This window comes from Oncorhynchus keta, chromosome 27, assembly GCF_023373465.1.
Source record: "Oncorhynchus keta strain PuntledgeMale-10-30-2019 chromosome 27, Oket_V2, whole genome shotgun sequence".
Lineage (NCBI taxonomy): Eukaryota > Metazoa > Chordata > Actinopteri > Salmoniformes > Salmonidae > Oncorhynchus > Oncorhynchus keta.
Window position 1 is genome coordinate 28,684,340 of NC_068447.1, and position 21,812 is coordinate 28,706,151.

General features: G+C 43.2%; 1 protein-coding gene across 6 annotated transcripts in view; it reads right to left on the reverse strand.

The window, feature by feature from the left end:
* Nucleotides 1–20: 20 nt before the first annotated feature.
* The window catches only part of LOC118364196 (WD repeat-containing protein on Y chromosome-like), a 21,966-nt gene continuing 174 nt past the window's right edge, over nt 21–21,812 (reverse strand). For 2 of the 6 annotated variants that reach the window (XM_035745512.2, XM_035745508.2), the window contains exons 2-27: nt 21,676–21,718; nt 21,405–21,552; nt 17,808–17,926; nt 16,503–16,606; nt 15,425–15,611; nt 13,757–13,874; nt 13,471–13,555; nt 12,740–12,855; nt 12,523–12,593; nt 11,673–11,803; nt 11,303–11,370; nt 10,949–11,097; nt 10,629–10,766; nt 10,356–10,463; nt 9,993–10,220; nt 9,817–9,887; nt 9,437–9,641; nt 8,099–8,314; nt 7,780–7,905; nt 7,404–7,619; nt 5,855–6,004; nt 4,808–4,976; nt 4,181–4,313; nt 3,762–3,933; nt 3,430–3,528; nt 21–384 (exon numbers count right to left, since the gene is read on the reverse strand). In XM_035745512.2, coding sequence (XP_035601405.2) covers nt 151–384; nt 3,430–3,528; nt 3,762–3,933; nt 4,181–4,313; nt 4,808–4,976; nt 5,855–6,004; nt 7,404–7,619; nt 7,780–7,905; nt 8,099–8,314; nt 9,437–9,641; nt 9,817–9,887; nt 9,993–10,220; nt 10,356–10,463; nt 10,629–10,766; nt 10,949–11,097; nt 11,303–11,370; nt 11,673–11,803; nt 12,523–12,593; nt 12,740–12,855; nt 13,471–13,555; nt 13,757–13,874; nt 15,425–15,611; nt 16,503–16,606; nt 17,808–17,926; nt 21,405–21,438 — 3,447 coding nt within the window. In that variant the 5' untranslated portion in view covers nt 21,439–21,552; nt 21,676–21,718 and the 3' untranslated portion in view covers nt 21–150. Of the gene's footprint in view, nt 385–3,429; nt 3,529–3,673; nt 3,934–4,119; nt 4,314–4,807; nt 4,977–5,854; nt 6,005–7,403; nt 7,620–7,779; nt 7,906–8,098; nt 8,315–9,436; nt 9,642–9,816; nt 9,888–9,992; nt 10,221–10,355; nt 10,464–10,628; nt 10,767–10,948; nt 11,098–11,302; nt 11,371–11,672; nt 11,804–12,522; nt 12,594–12,739; nt 12,856–13,470; nt 13,556–13,756; nt 13,875–15,424; nt 15,612–16,502; nt 16,607–17,807; nt 17,927–21,404; nt 21,553–21,675; nt 21,719–21,812 lie in introns of those variants that run through there. The other 4 variants (XR_004821532.2, XM_035745510.2, XM_035745511.2 and 1 more) reach the window with 4 other exon arrangements.

Here is a 21,812-nt window from a genome sequence, read left to right on the forward strand (position 1 = left end):
GTAGTAGACAGTGAAACTGGTGCCAATTAAAACAATTTAATAACATGACAGTAATTACACAAATTATGTATTGAAACAGTTAATTCAGAAACAGGGAGAAATAACAGGTAAAACCAATGGACACTGCCACAATCACAGCTACTCAGTTCCCTAGGCGATGCTGCTGCCTCCCCTGGTCTGCTGTTTGGGAGCGATAGACTTCCTGCGCGCCCCTTTGTTCGAGCTGAAGCGTACATGAGCACCACGCTTGTTGTTCCTCTTCTGCTTGCCCAGCATGTCAGCCCCGTCCTGGGTCTTCTGCTGCTGCTCCTTCAGTAGCTCAGGTACCGGAGGCTGGATGATGGGCAGCAGGGATGTGCAGGGCATTGACTTGTACACCCGTAGCTGCAATGGACAATGAAGAATGTTAGAGTAGGAGCTGAATACACACAGAATTGGTATTAGTCTCCTATGAGGCTTGACATCTATGACAAGCATTGAGTCTTGCTGTATATAATGTGACATTATGGAGGTAAATCCTCCAGGGTTGGGGTCAATTCCGGTTTAATTAGAAATTAAATTGTTGAATTCACTAATGAAGTGGAGAATTAACATTGAATTCAATTGAAATGAACAATCTTCAAGTTATGGAATTTAAATTAAACTTAATATTTGTACATTTCCCAGTAATTTTAATTAATGACCTTAGTATTTTTTTTTTTTTAATCACTGCAGGTGTTAAATCATTTCAACATGTTTATATATATTTCCAGCTAGGCAGTCTGAACAGTGACATGATAAGCCTGAAAGAATTGAATTCATAATTGGGATTTGTGGAATTGTCAGGGATATTGAATTGGGAATTTAATTATTTGAATTGAACCAACATTGCAATTGAGAGGAAATTAATTCTCTGAATTCAAAGACTGACCTGAATTTTAAGTTAATTAAATTGAATTTACATGGAGAGCCCAGCTAGCACATTTGGTTTCTTGAAAGTTGTGGGAACGCACGTTTTTGGATTACCATTGTTTCAGGGAGGAAAGCCATACGTTTCCGAACGGGTGAAACTGAACGTTTTTTTTAACGTTCTGAGAATAGATGTTTTGCCTGTTCTGGGAACATTAATTTGTAGTTTGCAGGGAAGTCAGAACATTTTACTATGGGTCCCAGAATGTTTTCCTGAGAAGTTTTATAATTTCTGTTCTCAGAACATTAAGTTATTTGAAGATTTTTGAACAACTTCACTTTCGCTGAATGTTTCAGTAAGACTTAATAACACTGCTAACTTTGTTTGGTTGAACTGTTTTGAACTCCAAGCACAGATAGGACACAGAAATGAATTTGCTTATGCATTAATCATGCAAACACATTTATTTATTTATTGTGGCACGTGTCAGTGAGATTCAAACCTATGATCTCTTCTATATACCTGGAATTAGTCCACTGTGCCACCAGGATGGTGTTTTTAAAATTCAATTTTCAATTCAATTCAAGGGCTTTATTGGCATGGGAAACATGTGTTAACATTGCCAAAGCAAGTGAGGTAGACAACATAAAGTGAATATATAAGGTGAAAAACAACAAAAATGAACAGTAAACATTACACATACAGAAGTTTCAAAACAGTAAAGACATTACAAATGTCATATATATATATATATATATATATATATATACACACACACACACAATGTACAAATAGTTAAAGGACACAAGATAAAATAAATATGGGTTGTATTTACAATGGTGTTTGTTCTTCACTGGTTGCCCTTTTCTCGTGGCAACAGGTCACAAATCTTGCTGCTGTGATGACACACTGGAATTTCACCCAGTAGATATGGGAGTTTTTCAAAATTGGATTTGTTTTCGAATTCTTTGTGGATCTGTGTGATCTGGGGGAAATATATATCTCTAATATGGTCATACATTGGGCAGGAGGTTAGGAAGTGCAGCTCAGTTTCCACCTCATTTTGTGGGCACATAGCCTGTCTTCTCTTGAGAGCCATGTCTGCCTACGGCCACCTTTCTCAATAGCAAGGCTATGCTCACTGAGTCTGTACATAGTCAAAGCTTTCCTTAATTTTGGGTCAGTCACAGTGGTCAGGTATTCTGCCGCTGTGTACTCTCTGTGTAGGGCCAAATAGCATTCTAGTTTGCTCTGTTTTTTTTTGTTTGTTTTTTTGTGTTTTTTTGTTGTTTTGTTTTAAAATTCATACAAAGCTGTTCATTTGAATCTACTCAAAACAGACCACATTTCAAAGGAAATAAGCACTCTTTAAGATGAGGCGTGGCAAATTAGTGGGCGCAGCAAACACACCTGAACACACTTAAGATGGAGGATAGAGTGTTTTGTTGATGCTGAGAATGGAATGCATGTTTTTAAATCGCATTCTTAGAATGTTAATTTTTTGGAAAGTTCTTAATGTTCTGACAACATGACTAAATAGAACCACGAGGAAACCTGCAGAAAAAAATGCTGAAGTACTGAAAAATGTTGTTTCTTAAATGTTCTCAGAACAATGAGAACATTACTTTAAAATAGAACCACAAGGAAATGTTATGCTGAAGCAAGCGGTACTGGAGCACCAAGTCTGGGACACAAAGGCCCCTGAATAGCTTCTACCCCCAAGCCATAAGGCTGCTCAACAGTTAATCAAATGCTTCCCGGAATATTTGCATTGACCCCCTTTTTATTTGCACTGAATCTCTTGCACCGGCTCTATGCAGACTCACTGGTCTCTACCCACATACTACACTGACACTCCAACACACACCCACCCACATATTGACGCCACATGCACGCACACACTCTTTCACATATGCTGCTGTTACTCTGTTTATTATCAAACCTGATTGCCTACCCCTACCTACGGTCACAAGAGGTTGGTGGCATGTTAATTGGGGAGGACAGGCTCATGGTAATGGCTGGAGCGGAATGGTATCAAATACATGGTTCCCATGTGTTGATAACATTGCATTTACTGTATTACCTCTACCTCTTACCCCTTGCATATTAACTCGGTAGCGGTACTCCTTGAATATAGTCTCGTTGTTATTTTATTGTGTTACTATTTTTTAACTCTGAATTGTTGGGAAAGGGCACGTAAGTAAGCATTTCACAGTAAAATCTACACCTGTTGTATTTGATGTAACAAATAAAATTGTATTTGTTTTGAAGTACCAAAATTCCCACCTAAGAAACATATGGTTCTCAGAATGTGCTAGCTGGGTATCCTGCTCTATTCCCAGAATGCTGTGGGAAGGTTGTATGCAAAACAACCATAGGACAACCACACGCTCACCAAGCTCTAAGAAACATACGGTTCTCAGAACGTTAAGTGACAGCTGGGAGGTAATTGAATAAGAATTTGTGGAATTTACTCCAACCCTAATAGTCTCATGCGGAGGCACAAGGAGATGGTCATGGTAAAAATGGGAAGCACCCACCTGCTCTCGGCTGCTAAAGGACACCTGGAGGTCCGGGGGACAGGAGGGCAGGTGGTGCCTCACTTTCTGCTTGTAGGCAAGCCCCAGGATGGCACTCGTCTGCAGGGGAAATACAACATATAGATTAGTAAGTAATGCTCTCTCACACCTAAACCCAACCACACTTTACAGTGCTACATAATTCAAATGGATTAATTTGAACAATATAACCACAAAGATTTGAAAGTAAGATTGTGGAACTAACAATTCAATGTGATATAGTTGGCCATATATATGGAGCACCTATGTATCCCCACTATCCAGTACCCCGTTGTCATCCTCCTGCCGATCACCTGTTTGCCCTTCTCTTGCCAGTGCTGCCAGGTCTCCTCGATCTGATCGTTGCTGTACTGGGCGATGCGTGGGTCGGCTGGCACCAGCTCCTGCAGGTCAGAGGCAGTGCTGGCCATGGCTGTATGCCGGAGCTTCTGCTGGGTCAGTGTCTCCAGGATACGTTTGGCACAGCTGTTTAGTTTTTTGGGATCAGTTCAGTAAATCTTTATCGTCACAGGTGGGCAATGTGTGCAGCATTAGAAATGTAAAACCATAGAGCCACAACACACAATACAAGAAATCGGAAAAGCATGTAGGCTTACTGTATAATAGGACATGTTTAAGTAAAAAAAAACAATGGCTCAGCAATGCACTCACAACAGAGGAGTCACAGTGAGACCAAAATCTCCCAGGTTGCACTTTGGGGTTTGAGACTCACTTCCAGTGGGGTTGTGTTCCCTGGTTGAGCACTTTGAGGGTCTGGCAGGAGCCAACCCTCCTCAGGTCCACTGGCAGTTCCCAGGGGAAGGCATGGTGGTCTCCCACACGCCACTGGGCCTGGCCAAACGTGCCTGAAGAAAACACTTCTAGTTAGCGTGACATTACCTCTACCCGAGCCTCCAACCAGCCATGCGCATCTATCCTCTATTATGACTGATAGCTCAAACATTGTATTGTGATTATATTTGACTGTACAGATGTGATTCAATAAAATAAAAAATAAATTAAAAAAAGACTGATAGCAAGACCCCCACTGTCCTAAAAGCATTTCACTGTTACGGAGCAAGCATGTGTCAAATAAAACTTGATTTGAAATTATATCATTTTCATCTAGGTGCTTTTGAAACAAGAGCACACAGGGCAGCAGGCACACTACTGGTTAAGAGCGTTGGGCCAGTAACCGAAAGGTTGCCGTGTCGAATCCCAGAGTCGACTAAGTAAAAAACTTCTGATGTGCCCTTGAGCAAGGCACTTAACCCTAATTACTCCTGAAGTCGCTCTGGATAAGAGCGTCTGGTAAAATGTAAAAATGAGACCGAAACAGGCCCATATGAGAGCACCACACCTATGTAGCTGCCAGCGATGGTCCACAGTCGCACATTACAATCCAGACTGGCGGTGACAATGAGGCGGAAACGTTCCACGTACTCCAGACTAACAATGCCCTTCAGGTGACCCCGCCAGGAGCTGAGGAGGGGCGGAGGGGTGAGGGAGACGCTCCAGCCATCCACCACCTGTCCAAGTGGAAACCGTGAATAAATGAGACAGGGTTATAAACTCTACAAGCCTCTTTGATTGGAATGAAATGGATAATGTGGTGAAAATCATATATCCATGTACACTGAGTGTATAAAATATTATGAACAAATGCTCTTTCCATGACAGTGTAGATGAAGAAGAGGAGACTGGTTAAAGAAGGATTTTTAAACCTTGAGACAAATTAAATATTGGATTGTGTATGTGTGCCATTCAGAGGGTGAATGGGCAAGAAAAAATATTTAAGTGCCTTTATGGTAGTAGGTGCCATGTGCACTGGTTTGTGTCAAGAACTGCAACGTTGCTGTGTTTTTCATGCTCAACAGTTTCCCATGTGTATCAAGAATGGTCCACCACCAAAAGGACATCCAGCCAATTTGACACAACTATGGGAAGCATTGGAGTAAACATGGGCCAGCATCCCTGTGGAACACTTTTGACACCCTGTAGAGGGCAAAAGAGGATGCAACTCAATATTAGGAAGGTGTTCTTAATGTTTTGTACACTCAGTGTATATTAATTAGTCAGTGAGAAAGCAACAATGGATTTGTTGCTATGTATTTTCAATATTTATTTCCCAGAAAGCCACTGAAATCAACATGTAAAATTTGTCTGAACAGGGTCGTGTGCGGTAGGCCCGAAGCAGAGAAAACATTTTAAAATGGATGTTCAGAAACTTGCGTAACACTGATATCGGTCTTCTGTTGCAAAACATTTCACTACAGTGTGCCATACAGAACATGACTGATTTTGTAACCATCTCCTCCTACTCACACCCACCAAATTAGAATGGTTTATTCGAAATTAGAAAGGTTTATGACGTGTTACTCTAGTATGTTCTCTCTTTATGCTGCACCTCGGTTCTCTTCTCCACCTTCATCCTGCGAGGCCCAGTCACCTTACAGTACCTGGGGATGAGGCTGGGCAGATGAACGGCCTTTTCCAGAGGGGCCATCCCCTCCCGCTCCCCTTGCATACAGAAGCAGTACCTCTCTATGTCCCACAGCTGTGGAGGGGGATAGAAAGTGTTAACTGTAAGTGGCTTCAGATAAGCGTCTGCTAGCAGCAAACAACCATATTGACATACAGTGGGGAGAACAAGTATTTGATAACCTGCAAAATCGGCAGTGTTTCCGACTTACAAATCATGTAGAGGTCTGTAATATTTATCATAGGTACACTTCAACTGTGAGAGACGGAATCTAAAACAAAAATCCAGAAAACCACATTGTATGATTTTTAAGTAATTAATTTGCATTTTATTGCATGACATAAGTATTTGATCACCTACCAACCAGTAAGAATTCCAGCTCACAGACCTGTTAGTTTGTCTTTAAGAAGCCCTCCTGTTCTCCACTCATTACCTGTATTAACTGCACCTGTTTGAACTCGTTACCTGTATAAAAGACACCTGTCCACACACTCAATCAAATAGACTCTAACCTCTCCACAATGGTCAAGACCAGAGAGCTGTGAAAGGACATCAAGGATAAAATTGTAGCCCTGCACAAGACTGGGATGGGCTACAGGACAATAGGCAAGCAGCTTGGTGAGAAGGCAACAAATGTTGGCACAATTATTAGAAAATGGAAGTTCAAGATGACAGTCAATCACCCTCTGTCTGGGGCTCCATGCAAGAGCTCAACCTCGTGGGGCATCAATGATCATTAGGAAGGTGAGGGATCAGCCCAGAACTACACGGCAGGACCTGGTCAATGACCTGAAGAGAGCTGGGACCACAGTCTCAAAGAAAACCATTAGTAACACACTACGCCGTCATGGATTAAAATCCTGCAGCGCATGAAAGGTCCCCCTGCTCAAGCCAGCGCATGTCCAGGCCCATCTGAGGTTTGCCGACCTAAAACCCACAGCCAGGGCAACTAAGGAGTGGCTCCGTAAGAAGCATCTCAAGGTCCTGGAGTGACCTAGCCAGTCTCCAGACTTGAACCCAATAGAAAATATTTGGAGGGAGCTGAAAGTCCGTATTGCCCAGCGACAGCCCCGAAACCTGAAGGATCTGGAGAAGGTCTGTATGGAGGAGTGGGCCAAAATCCCTGCTGCAGTGTGTGCAAACCTGGTCATGAACTACAGGAAATGTATGATCTCTGTAATTGCAAACAAAGGTTTCCGTACCAAATATTAAGTTCTGCTATTCTGATGTATCAAATACTTACGTCATGCAAATTAATTACTTAAAAATCATACAATGTGATTTTTGTTTTAGATTCCGTCTCTCACAGTTGAAGTGTACCTATGATCAAAATTACAGACCTCTACATGATTTGTAAGTAGGAAACACTGCCGATTTTGCAGGTTATCAAATACTTGTTCTCCCCACTGTATATCGTAATATTCTGATATGGGAACGTCTGCGCTACTAATCCTCTATGATTCTTCCGACCAACCATGATGTAGCCGGTGCTGTCCCCAGTTAGCAGCATCTGGTCTTGCAGATCAGTAGACATGGTGCTGATGGCCGTGCCCTCGGAGTGGACCGCCCGGAACTTGCCCAGCAGCCCCCCCAGGTGGTGGATGGACCAGGCGTACACGTAGCCGTCAGCTGCACTGGTCAGCAGGATGGCTGTGTCAGGGCTCCGCTCCCTGGTTCCCAGGAAAAGAGCCTGAGGGAGTGAAGGAGAGGATTTGTGTGTGTTCAACCAATTTGTTGGTACTTGTTACATCATTGTGACCTGATCTGCTGTCGTGGGAATATTGCTCAGTGTTGGAGGGTGTCCAATGCTGCATCCACAGACTCCCACTGACTGGTCCATTAGCCCATACCTTCTCCACAGCCAGTCTGGGTTTCTCTAACTCTTTTGCACTGATCGGCTGAGGTTTGCTGCTCTTGTGCCGCTGCTTTTGTGACTTCTGAGTTCTCTCATTTTCTTTCTCAGCGCCTGACTCCTCCTGGTGGGGTCAAACAAGGTCAAATATCAACTAAGAGAGAAGCCAATGGGAGGGATAGAAGCAGGGTTGAGATCAATTAAATTTTCAGTTCAGGCAAATAATACATCCTCATTGAAAACACACAGCGATTTATTTTTTCACTTCATGAATGGCCCTTAACCCTGGTCAGCAATTATGGGTCAGAATGTCTCACCTGGATCATCTCAGGGGTGCTGCTGCAAGAGCTGTCCTTGTCCTCCTGAGGAGAAGGGGGATGAGGGGGTGCACCGGGCCCCACTGAGACCCCCTGGCTGGACTGGGAGACTGTGGCCTCCCCTCTGTCCTCTGATGAATCTGTCCATTCGCTCTCATCAAACGAGCCCTTAGACTCTGATACCTCAAATCTGTCAAAAGCCGACCTGTCAATCACCTGGAAGGCAGGATTGGGCAACAAAAACATTATCATTTAGCCTTCTAGCATAGGGGTTTTCAAACTTTACTTGCCCAGGGACCCCCTGCCCAAGCAAACTGGCAACCCAGGGACCCTCATCATATGTTGGGAAAAAAACAAAAAAAACTTGCGTCTTGTAACCTGGGGCTATGGAACCCTGACCTGTTCAGACGTGCTACCTTGTCCCTGACCTGCTGTTTTCGACTCCCTCTCTCTACCACACCTGCTGAATGCTTGGCTATAAAAAAATAACAGATTTACTCCTGAGGTGCTGACCTGTTAAACCCTGTACAATCACTGATGATGATGATTATTATTATTATTATTATTATTATAATACCCAGCTGATCATCTGTGAATGTTTGAACATCTTGTCCATGTACGGTTATAAATCTCTACCCGGCACAGCCAGAAGAGGACTGGCCACCCCTCAGAGCCTGGTTCCTCTCTACCCGGCACAGCCAGAAGAGGACTGGCCACCCCTCAGAGCCTGGTTCCTCTCTAGGTTTCTGCCTTTCTAGGGAGTTTTTCCGAGCCACCGTGCTTCTACATCTGCATTGCTTGCTATTTGGGGTTTTAGGCTAGGTTTCTGTACAGCACTTTGAGACATCAGCTGATGTAAAAAGGGCTTTATAAATACATTTGATTGATTATCAGGTGAATGATAATGGCAAGTAGAAGTAATCAACATTTTAAAATGAATAGAGTTTCATTATTTTGACCTCCACACACTTAATTGGAAGAGGAAGTGTAAACTCTAACATACCCTATTATCTAGAAAGGTATCTTGGCAGCTGAGAAAATATTTTTGTTGGCATGTTAACTGTTTCTGTAGATTTTAATTAATTGTGCTAGTTAGCATTGGATCGTGAAACTACATATAACTTCCTTCATACTGGACAGACATAAAAATGGCATTCTGTTGTAGCTAGCAATATTTATAAAATAATACTTTTTCTCCAAACAATAAAACAAATACTTTAAAAATTACACTGACCCCCTGCAGTACCTCCGCGTACCCTAGTGGGCCATGGACCCCAGTTTGAAACCCCCTGTTCTTGGGGATTGGTCAAAAAGTATGTATGATCACTATCCCCTCACCCGATTGGGCAGCAGTGGTCGCGAACTCTCGCAGGCGTTGAAGCGGCAGAAAGCCCGCCCCGAGTCGATGTTCCATACGATGATGTCACCACTGTAGGAGGCGGTCACAAGCATCTTATTGCCGTGGGCATGCATGGAGTAGATATCCTCGGCATGGTACTGGTTCCAGATACGGTACTCCATCTCCATATCCTCCTTCACATCCCTGGCAGCCATAGCAACAACCACACGACATCAGAGGAGCCTTAAAGGTACACTCAGAAATACAACATCATCCAGCATGAAGTTGTTCTGCAGTGTGTGATGTCGTCACATTGCTCAGTATACATTTAACCCTGCAGACTTTAATGACACATGGTGTCGATGGGAGGTGTACTCACAAGTACCACATGACCCTTTTGCTCCAGCCGGACACATATATCCTTTGGTTGATGTAAATGACCCCAGTCACCTGGAAAAAGAGCAGGGTTAGATGTTCTTATCCCCCTATTGGATAAGGCTGAACGAAGGTAGGCTAGCTACTGATCCCTGCTCTGTAGTTAGGCGTAACTTCTACCTCGTTATCATTCAGTATGGGGAGTGTAGCTAGCAGCGCTCCGTTGTTGAAGTTCCAAAGGCGCAGGCTACCATCCTTGGACCCGGTGATGAGGCGGCGCTTGGGCCCGTCAAACGTCATGGCCGTCACCTCCACCGCCTTCTCAGGAGATGTCTGGAATTGCATGATCTTCTCCCCAGTCAGGATTTCCCACACGCTCACCACGCCGTTATGACAGCCACTCACTACCTGGAACAGAGAGAAGGCAGGCACCTTGGGGTTCAAATGGGACAGAACATTGTTCTTTCATTCATATCTTAATGAATGAGTTATTTGTTCATTCATCCAGCCAACTGGTGTTTTAGAGTATACCCAACAACTCACCTGTTTGAAGTTGGTGTTACAGAGAGCTGTACACAGGGGCTGCTCATGTGATGTCTGCAGCTTGTGAACAGTATCCACATCATCCACCACTCCATGTAGAACCCCTATCTGCACAAAGATTGCTGTTATAATAGGCAAAAGGCAGAGCTGTTGATGCTAGAGAAGCTGTAACATATTTGTGTGAGACGATAATCTTCCTAGGGCCTTGATTACTTCAATCAGTCCCCTTTTATGTGTCCTACAGTATGTGAATGAACAAGGTGGGGAGCATACCAGAAAGGTGGCCAGCACTAGGGTGTTGGTGTCTCTGTTGTAGTGGACACTTGAGATAGGGAAGCGACTCATGGTCACATTCCTGGAGTGGATATTCTGGAGACAGGCACAGTCCTGCAGGTCCCACACACGCACATTCTGAGACCAAGAGAGACACAGACAGAGAATAGGAAAGAAAACAGTGTGATCGTGTGCGTGAAATCAAGCAGTGTTTCTCTTACATTCATGGCAATTCTTGCTCATCACATTTCTCATGATTTCAAGTAATCCTGATCACCGAGTAACCAGAGACCGTAGATCAGGTTTGTCCCCAGACAGACCTTATCCTTGGAGATGCTGATGATCTTGTTGTCGCTGCTGTTGACCATGATGTGTGTGATGGCTGTGGAGTGGCCCTTCATCTGAGAGGTGGCACAGTTGTTCACGTACGGGTTCCATATCCTCACAATGCGGTCAAAGCCTCCAGTCACTATGACAGGGATTCAAATTCAAAACACAACCCTTCTTTTAACTTTGAAATTCATTTAACTACAAAGTGATTTGACATGTAAGAAACAAAAATGCAGGTGGTGAAAAAAAGACTGCTGATATTTTTGCACAAACTTAACCCAAATGACTAATTGCCTTATTATTAGACTTTCGTGAAGGAGGATTCATCCTAATCAATCTCTTACCCAGAATGTTAAACTCTGGAGAGTAGTCAAAGCAGAGGATTCCCTTCCTCAGCTGAAAGAATGAGTTGCTATGATGGAGAAAGTACAGTCACTTTTGGAAACAAATTGTATTCCTAAACATTTAGTATTTTGTGAAAATGAGCAAAATGCTACTGTAACAATCAGGGCTCTTATTCAGTGTCTTAAAAGTAGGACTTTTAAAGGGCAGCTGATCCTAGATCAGCACTCAAAAACGCTTTGTGAATATGGGCTCTGTTCCTCTGTACGGTCGACAGAGATACAGATACGAGTGAGTGGAATAAGGTAGAAGAGAGAGTTCCTGGACCACTATGTAGGAGCATGCACTGTGTGCCGGGCAGGGGGAACGTACTGTATTTTAGCCTTCTGAGAGTGGGGCACAGTGGTGAGAACCATTGAAGTTTGGTCAGATGCACAGCAGGTGGCGACAGCGTTTAACTCTGGTAGAAAGCGGATCTGATGGCACCAGTTATTGTGCAGGGCCTGGGGGGGGAAGCAGAGGCATGAAAAGTAGAGATACAGTAATGGTGTGAAAAAGGCGGGATCCTGATAAAATAAGAGACCAACGTAATAAATAGGTAATAGAGTAGTGTAATAAAGGCTGCTGAGAGGGAAGTGGAGGCACATGTGGTCAAATGGAAGTATGTGGTCTACTATCAGTCCATCTTCCGGCCCAGGCTCCCCCCTGACCAGCAGACTATCATCTTCTACCTGATTAGTATGTATTAGTCAGTAATATGTCCCCAGGGTCACAGATGGGTAAATGAGACAGTCCCTTTGTGACAGACTGATCCATCACAGAGGTAGAGACATAACCCCTTCTCCATCTCTCACAATGCTGTTGTCATCCCTTTATTTTTCCTTCCTCTCCAACAGATGTAAAACTGTGTTGACTATTATAAAAATAGAGACCTTATCATTAACGTTATTTTCATCAAATCCTTTACATCTCTGCAAAACTCTGGAGCAGGAGAGAGGGTTACCCTCCACCCAAATCTTCATTCCAGTCCTAAAGATCTACTGGTGGGTGGACATTCATTCAAAAGCATACAGTAACAGACTCCAATTCAGCATAATTGTAAGTGAAGTGAAGACCTTAGTTAAATATTTGAATCAAGTGTTACTGCTGGGCTATAACAAAATCATGCACAGATTCCTGCTCTTAGACTGACCAGAATAATTGCCTTTGTAGAGCAACGTACCACTTTGAAACACAGGAAATACTTGGAGGTGTTCTTCAACAGAGCTGGGACAGGGATGCGGCAATTCCCCCCTGAGACAGAGAGAGAGAGGGTAACCATCCACCCAACTAGCTGAGAAAAATCATAAGGTGAAGAGAAAGGGTTGAATTATGTACAGTGAAGGGTTTGATTTTGTACAGTGAATGGAGTGTTGCATCAGGACAGGGAGGGTTAGTACCAGACTTAAAGGCCCCACTGTTGAACAGTCCATACTGGAGCACATCACTGGAGATGAAGACAGACACATAACCCTCAATGTCCCCTATCGAAAACACTGCTTTGGTTCCATCTGACCTGGACAGACAGTGTGGGAAATTAGTCTTACACAACAAAATGCACCGTTAACAGATCCTCCCTTTGACTGACCTGATGTTTTATCTAAATGTGTGATGCCCTATAGCCAATGTCATACCAGTAATTGAAAGTCCTAGCCAATGCCCTATCAGCAGTGGTGTAAAGTACTTATGTAAAAATACTTACAAGTACTACTTAAGTCGTTTTTGGGGGTATGTGTACTTTTTACTCCATACATTTTCCTTGACACCCAACGGTACTCGTTACATTTAGAAATGCTTAGCAGGACAGGAAAATGGTCCAAATCATACACATCAAGAGAACATCCATGGTCATCCCTACTGTCTTTTATCTGACAGACTCCCTAACCACATACTTAAGTATATTTAAAACCAAATACTTTTAGGACTTTTACTCAAGTAGTATTTTACTGGGTGACTTTCACTTGAGTCATTTTTTATTTAAGGTATCTTTACTTTTACTCAAGTATGACAATTAGGTACTTTTCCACCACTGCCTATCAGTAATCTAAAAACATATCCATTGCCCTATCAGTAATATAAGTTGCTAGACTAGCTAGTGTCCGAAAATCCAATGCACTTGCCAATGCCCTACCAGTAATCCATGACAACCACGTAGCCCTCCAGTCCAGTCAGAGAGAATACAATGTCACACTTGCTGGCGCTGATGTCATAAAACTCTAACACACAGACAGGCATAATACACAGAGAAACACATTAAATAATGTCTAAAGCTATACAAAGTGAAAGTAAGGGATGTTAAATTGCTACTACCGAATCTGGTCTGATGTGGTTCATGGTTTTGTTCAGGGTTAATTACAATTCTTACAGACCCACACCCTCGCATGCACTTGCTGCAGGCGCCACACATGCATACACACCAACGTCTCGTCCAGTGGAGGCGATGGCCAGGAGGTTAAGGTTGCTCAAGCAGATCATGTCGGTTACCCAGATCTGTTGGATGGAGGTGGAGGGGGGGGCTCGTTTCAGCTGGTCCAACTGATAGAGGACAGATAGAGAAGGACGGTCAAAAGTCAGTAGACCACTACAACCACACATACACTCCCGTCCAAAATGTTGGGGTCACTTAGATATGTCTTTGGTTTTTTTTGGACAGATGAACATGGTACCTTCAGGTGTTTGGAAAATGCTCCCAAGGATGAAGCAGACTTGGAGGTCTAGAATTATATATTTTTTTCTACAATCTTGGCTGATTTCTTTTGATTTTCCCATGATGTCAAGCAAAGAGGCACTAAGTTTGAAGGTAGACCTTGAAATACATCCACAGGTACACCTCCAGTTCAGAAGCTTCTAAAGCCATGACATGATTTTCTGGGATTTTCCAAGCTGTTTAAAGGCAGTCAACTTAGTGTATGTAAACCTGACCCACTGGAATTGTGATACAGTGAATTATAAGTGAAATAATCTGTCTGTAAACAATTGTTGGAAAAATGACTTGTGTCATGCACAAAGTAGATGTCCTCACCGACTTGCCAAAACTAGTTTCTTAACAAGAAATTTGTGGAGTGGTTGAAAAACAAGTTTTAATGACTCCAACCTAAGTGTATGTAAACTTCAACTAATATATATATATATATATAAAAAAAAGCTAAAATGTTGATGTTTCAACTAAAAAGGGATGATGGCCCATGTTGACTCCCACAGTTGTGTCAAGTTGGCTAGATGTCTTTTGGGTGTTGGGCCAATTCTCGCAGCGTTGCAATTCTTGACACAAACCAGTGCACCCGGCACCTACTGCCATATCCTGTTCAAAGGCACTTAAATAGAAGTCTTGCCCATTCACCCTCTGAATGGCACACACACAATCCATGTCTCAAGGCTTAAAAATCCTTCTTTAACCCGTCTCCTCCCCTTCCTCTACACTGACTGAAGTGGATTTAACAGGTGACATCAATAAGGGATCATAGCATTCACCTGGTCAGTATGTCATGGAAAGAGCAGCTGTTCTTAATATTTTGTATACTCTGTGTATACTGTGTATAGACCACTAATCCACTTGTAATAAGGTTGAAATAAGACACCTGCTTGGTGCATAGGTCTTCTGGATCACATTACAGAGATAGCATACCATGCAAAATTCAGAGGGTTTAGATATATTGAGATCTTGGTAATCTTGGTCAGCCTTTACAGAAGCAGTGATTTTAACAGATCCATGGAGAGACGAGGCAATCCGCCTATGGTGTCCTCAGTGGCCCGCCCAATCAGACGGGTGATGTGTGGCACCACCTGTCCCAGTGGAGCTGAACTATGCCGGTCTGATTTATTGCCATGGCAGGTGTCTACTTCATATCCATGGATGAGTCATTGTGGCCAAATTTAAAGTAGACTAGGCGGTGACAGGACATCCATCCTTCTCTATGGAAGAGCAGCATCGACTCAATTAATGTTTTCATCCTACCATGCAATGCACTGAATTCCTCTCTCCTCAGTCTAACCTCTGAAGGGAAGTACTCTGGTGTTTTAAGTGTGCACACACACACAAAGATGCACTTGTACACACAGTGGCGTGCACACACAGACACACTCACGTTGACAGTGCGTGTCAGTTTGAACCTCTCGCTCCAGTAGTTGAGGATGCCATCTCGGCTGACAGACAGGTAGCGTCCCAGCTGGGCGCGGGTTTTGGGCACGGCCTTGCCCTGCCCCCCGTTCTTCTCTGCCTGGGGGGTCTGGAAGGGGTAGAACTGCAGCCGAACGATGGGCTCACAGTGGGCACTGTAGAGAACCAGAGAAACCACACAGACCTCACAAACCACCAAGACATCAGTCAAAGAACAAAACCTGTGTGGATTATTGGACATTTAGGATTCAGAGTATTTTGTTTATCAAATATATGAGAAAAAAAGTGGCAAGCTGCAATATTTCTGAAGAACTGTTCTCCAACGATTCCATTAAATGACATTATCTTAGCCATTCTCTGGTGATATTTATAGACTGCCTATATCCATGTCTCCTACAGTCAGAAATAGACCCCAGGGGGACTGGATGCCAGTGATCTCAGATAGACAGACCATGAGTAAGGAGAGTAGCAGTGCTGTGCCATCCACAGACATGAGTCATCATGAGCCACTGACACAGACAGGGGGATGCATGCATGGCCACACCAGACACACACAACCCCGTACAGACAGAATAGGAAAGAAGGCATACACTTGAGAGAACAGAAGAATGCAAAGGGCGTGGGTGTAAAGAGTGGGGGTTAGAAAGTATGGGAGATTCATGGACTCAAAAATCCTTGGACCCTTTGAATAATTTACATGTGAAACTACAAAAGGCGCTGTTATATGCAAATAATCTCTTTCACCCTCTCCACACACATACAACTGGGGAGTAGTTGTCCTAGCCAATGATAATGGGAACCATCCATGTCTATCGGAGAGCCATCACTCGTCTCACATACAGCAGTAGCATCCCATTCTTCTCCGGTCTCCCAGGCATGGCACCGTACCATGACAACACACCTAACCCAGGATCGAATTAATGGACTGAAACACAGAGGGAGTGCTTGGACTTTTCCAATAAGAAACGCTTGTTTTTGTTTTCCATTGCAAAACGTTTTGCTACGGTGTGCCGTAATGAATAGGATCCAAGTGAGAGAGCACTTACACAGGGACGATCTTTAGAGGTTTAGGGAAGTAGAGGGGACGGTTCTGCTTCTGTAGGGAGTCCTTCTCCCTGTACTCCAGCAGCATGTAGTTTAGATACTCATCCTACAGGCAGACAGGCACACATCATGAGCTACTGTATGTCCAAAGGCGAATAAGAAATGGCACTCTATTCCCCACATGTGCGCTAGAGAGTAGGGAATAGTGTGTCATTTTGGATGCATGAAAAAGAAAGTCGCACTCTAGGAGCTCAGAAGCAAAATCATGTTACAACCAATGTTCCGACAGCCAAGCTGTCTTCATCAGAGTATAATGACAAACACTGCAGATCACTAGTTTATATAGTTTGAAAGGACACACACACACACACCGGTGTCCATAATCAAAGCTAGCTGTGGCTTGATTTCATTAGAAGATTTACAGATGTCAATAGACACAAGTCATGAATGGATAACATGTGATCATAAATACAATTTGGCTACATACGCCTACAAACACTTATAATGATAGCAAAAACACAATAGCTTCAGATCAAACTCTACGTTGAATGTGCAGCTCTGCTTTTCTTTTTCAAGTGTTCTACTCTCTTAGCCAGCACCTCTTCTAAGCAGGTGTACATATCTGTGCCTTCATTTTGGGTGCAGCCATTAAGTATGTGGAGAAAGGTGGAATTTTAAAAATATTGCTCACTGCTTGTGAGCATAGAGGTTTGACAAAAAGTCTAATGATCCATGGGTTTCATGAGTAAGCTGCCTGCGGATATATTCATATAGGGAGTAAATGTAGTAAAAACGTCAATGAGGAATGAAGAATCATATCCAACTCCATTTGAAACTAAAACAATGAGATCATGTGTTATTCAAATAAGTCCTTTCTCCCCCTGGAGTGGATGTTGCATTCCAGTCTTTCTAGTAGGAGTCTGGCCTGGATCAGTGTGTGTGTGTGTGTGCGTGGGGGGGGCTGGGGTTATTCACTCTTCAGGCATTTAGATAAGAGACTCCCACCTCTGTGCCTCAGCACACAGACATCCCTGGTCTGGCCCTCTGTCTAGTAACAGGCGAGGGATCATCGTAAATAATGGTTTGGGGTGGCAGCTAGGGGTTTGAGGCAGAGGGGGCTCACTGTGAGAGACGAGGGACACTCTTTGGGAGCATGTAAAAAGCCTGAGGAAGGATGAAATTTGACTCTTTATCCCCCTAGCCCCAATTTCGCCCTACCGTGTACCCATTAACCCATACCCTGAGAAATATAAAACGCCTTTGTTTACAGTCCTGAAAACTACCATCTTGGCCAGACAGACACCCACCCAGTCCACACCGCCGTCACAGTTGGTGTCCACCTTCATGAAGATAATGTCCACATCTTCATCATCAATGTCACCCATGATCTTCTTGATTGCCTCACGAAACTCTTCCATATCCAATCCTTTCAGCGAGGGAGACAGAAAGAGAGGAGAAAAGAGGGTCATTAGGATAATAGTGTTGAACCATGGTTGTACAGTGGGACAAAAAAGTATTCAGTCAGCCACCAATTGTGCAAGATCTCCCACTTAAAAATATGAGGCTAATTTTCATCATAGGTACACTTCAACTATGACAGAAAATGAGAAAAAGAAATCTAGAAAATCACATTGTAGGATTTGTAATGAATTTATTTGCAAATTATGGTGGAAAATAAGTATTTGGTCAATAACAAAATTGATCTTAATACTTTGTTATCCTTTTGCGTGTAGGGGGCAGTATTTTAGTTTTTGGCTAAAAAAAAAATACCCATTTGAAACTGCCTATTTCTCAGCTCCAGAAACTAGAATATGCATATATTTGTCAGATTAGGATAGAAAACACTCTAAAGTTTCCAAAACTGTAAAAATATTGTCGGTGAGTATAACAGATTGCAGGCGAAAGCCTGAAAAATCTAAATCAGGAAGTGCCTCTTTTTAAAAAACCTGTGTTCCTATGCATGCCTATCCTCCATTTAAAGGGTTATCAACCAGATTCCTTTTTCTATGGCTTCTCTAAGGTGTCAGTCTTTAGACAGTTTCAGGCTTTTATTTTGAAAAATGAGCGTGAAGGATCACATTGCGTAAGTGGATAGGTGGGGGCTCTCAGAGTGAGTTTTGCGCAACTAAGTAAAGCTGCCATTGTTTCTCCCGCTGTTATTGAAAAAGCTTCACACTGTTGAAATATTAGCGAATATATATATTTTAAAAACAATTTGAGGATTGATTATTAAAAACGTTTGACATGTTTCTGTGGACATTATTTGGAATATATGTCTGCGTTGTCGTGACCGCTCTTTCCTGTGGATTTCTGAACATAACGCGACAAACGTCTGTATTTTGGGTATGAAAATAATCTTTATGGAACAAAAGGGTTATATCCTTCCTGTTTGGCCCTGTCCGGGGGTGTCCTCGGATGGGGCCACAGTGTCTCCTGACCCCTCCTGTCTCAGTCTCCAGTATTTATGCTGCAGTAGTTTATGTGTCGGGGGGCTAGGGTTAGTTTGTTATATCTGGAGTACTTCTCCTGTCCTATTCGGTGTCCTGTGTGAATCTAAGTGTGCGTTCTCTAATTCTCTCTCTCGGAGGACCTGAGCCCTAGGACCATGCCCCAGGACTACCTGACATGATGACTCCTTGCTGTCCCCAGTCCACCTGACCGTGCTGCTGCTCCAGTTAACTGTTCTGCATTATTATTATTATTATTATTATTATTATTATTATTATTATTATTATTATACCATGCTGATAATTTATGAACATTTGAACATCTTGGCCATGTTCTGTTATAATCTCCACCCGGCACAGCCAAAAGAGGTCTGGCCACCCCACATAGCCTGGTTCCTCTCTCTAGGTTTCTTCCTAGGTTTTGGCCTTTCTAGGGAGTTTCCTAGCCACCGTGTTTCTACACCTGCATTGCTTGCTGTTTGGGGTTTTAGGCTGAGTTTCTGTACAGCACTTTCAAATCATTTGATTTGAAAAGGAACATTTGTTGTGTAACTGGGAGTCTCGTGAGTGAAAACATCCGAAGATCAAAGGTAAACTATTTGATTGCTTTTCTGATTTGTGACCTCGCTACTTAATGCTTAGTGTACATTATGTTATGCAATCGATAAACTTAAACGCTTGGATTGCTTTCACTGTAAAGCATCATTTCAAAATCTGAGACGACAGGTGGATTAACAAAAGGCTAAACTGTGTTTTACAATATTGCACTTGTGATTTCATGAATATGAATATTTTTTGTAGTAATATTATGACTGTGGCGCTATGCTATTCAGCGGTTGCTGATGACAATTATCCCGGTACCGGGATGGGTAGCGTCAAGAAGGTATATACCCTTTGTTGACAATGACAAAGGTCAAACGTTTTCTGTAAGTCTTCACAAGGTATTGCTGGTATTTTGGCCCATTCCTCCATGCAAATCTCCTCTAGAGCAGTGATGTTTTGGGGCTGTTGCTGGGCAACACGGACTTTCAACTCCCTCCAAAGATTTTCTATGGGGTTGAGATCTGGAGACTGGCTAGGCCACTCCAGGACCTTGAAATGCTTCTTATGAAGCCACTCCTTCGTTGCCCGGGCGGTGTGTTTGGGATCATGGTCATGCTGAAAGACCCAGCCACATTTCATCTTCAATGCCCTTGCTGATAGGAGGTTCACACAAAATCTCACGATACATGGCCCCATTCATTCTTTCCTTTACACGGATCAGTTGTCCTGGTCCCTTTGCAGAAAAACAGCCCCAAAGCATGATGTTTCCACCCCCATGCGTCACAGTAGGTATGGTGTTCTTTGGATGCAACTCAGCATTCTTTGTCCTCCAAACACAACGAGTTGAGTTTTTACCAAAAAGTTATATTTTGGTTTCATCTGACCATATGACATTCTCCCAATCTTCTTCTGGATCATCCAAATGCTCTCTAGAAAACTTCAGACGGGCCTGGACATGTACTGGCTTAAGCACGTCTGGCACTGCAGGATTTGAGTCCCTGGCGGCGTAGTGTGTTACTGATGGTAGGCTTTGTTACTTTGGTCCCAGCTCTCTGCAGGTCATTCACTAGGTCCCCCGCGTGTGGTTCTGGGATTTTTGCTCACCGTTCTTGTGATCATTTTGACCCCACAGGGTGAGATCTTGCGTGGAGCCCCAGATCGAGGGAGATTATCAGTGGTCTTGTATGTCTTCCATTTTCTAATAATTGCTCCCACAGTTGATTTCTTCAAACCAAGCTGCTTACCTATTGCAGATTCAGTCCTCCCAGCCTGGTGCAGGTCTACAATTTTGTTTCCGGTGTCCTTTGACAGCTCTTTGGTCTTGACCATAGTGGAGTTTGGAGTGTGACTGTTTGAGGTTGTGGACTGGTGTCTTTTATACTGATAACAAGTTCAAACAGGTGCCATTAATACAGGTAACGAGTGGAGGACAGAGGAGCCTCTTAAAGAAGAAGTTACAGGTCTGTGAGAGCCAGAACTCTTCCTTGTTTATAGGTGACCAAATACTTATTTTCCACCATAATTTGCAAATAAATTCATTAAAAATCCTACAATGTGATTTTCTGGATTTTTTCTCTCATTTTGTCTGTCATAGTTGAAGTGTACCTATGATGAAAATTACAGGCCTCTCATCTTTAAGTGGGAGAACTTGCACAATTGGTGGCTGACTAAATACTTTTTTGCCCCACTGTATTTCTGATCATGCCACAACGTATCTTCAGACGGTGTTGAAAATGAGCACAGCGATGGCACTGCTATAGTCAAGAAGCTTTCATGAGGAGTGAGACATCAGAACGGTATCCTTGTATCCAGGTTAATTTATAACGCATATAGACAGACGTCAAGCTAGTAGATTTCACTATCAGAACTGGATCAACAGGAGATGTGTGGATGAGAGGTACGGAATCTATGTACCTCCCCCTCCGTCGGTGTCTGCTTCATGGAACATGGCCTCAATCCGTTGAAGGTGCTCCTCGTTGATCTGGTCCTCCACACGTCCCTGGTTCCTCTTCTCGCCCTCCTCTGGGGATTCACTCTTTGTGCACCCGCTGCCAGCAGTCGGCTACACAACAAGGGACAGGATAGAAGGAATAACAGTACTTTTACATCTCTCACAACCAGACAATCAGACCAAGAAGAATACAGTAGAAGGTTCTGTAATGCACAAGTGGTCTTTACACTATACCTGTGGTCCATTTTGTTTGTGCTTGTCTCCATCAGTAGGGGACCTGGAAGAAAAGTTATTTATGCAGACAATTGTGATAAACATTTACAAAATTATGATCCTCAGTGTAAATGGCTAGACAGCAATCTCATCACTCA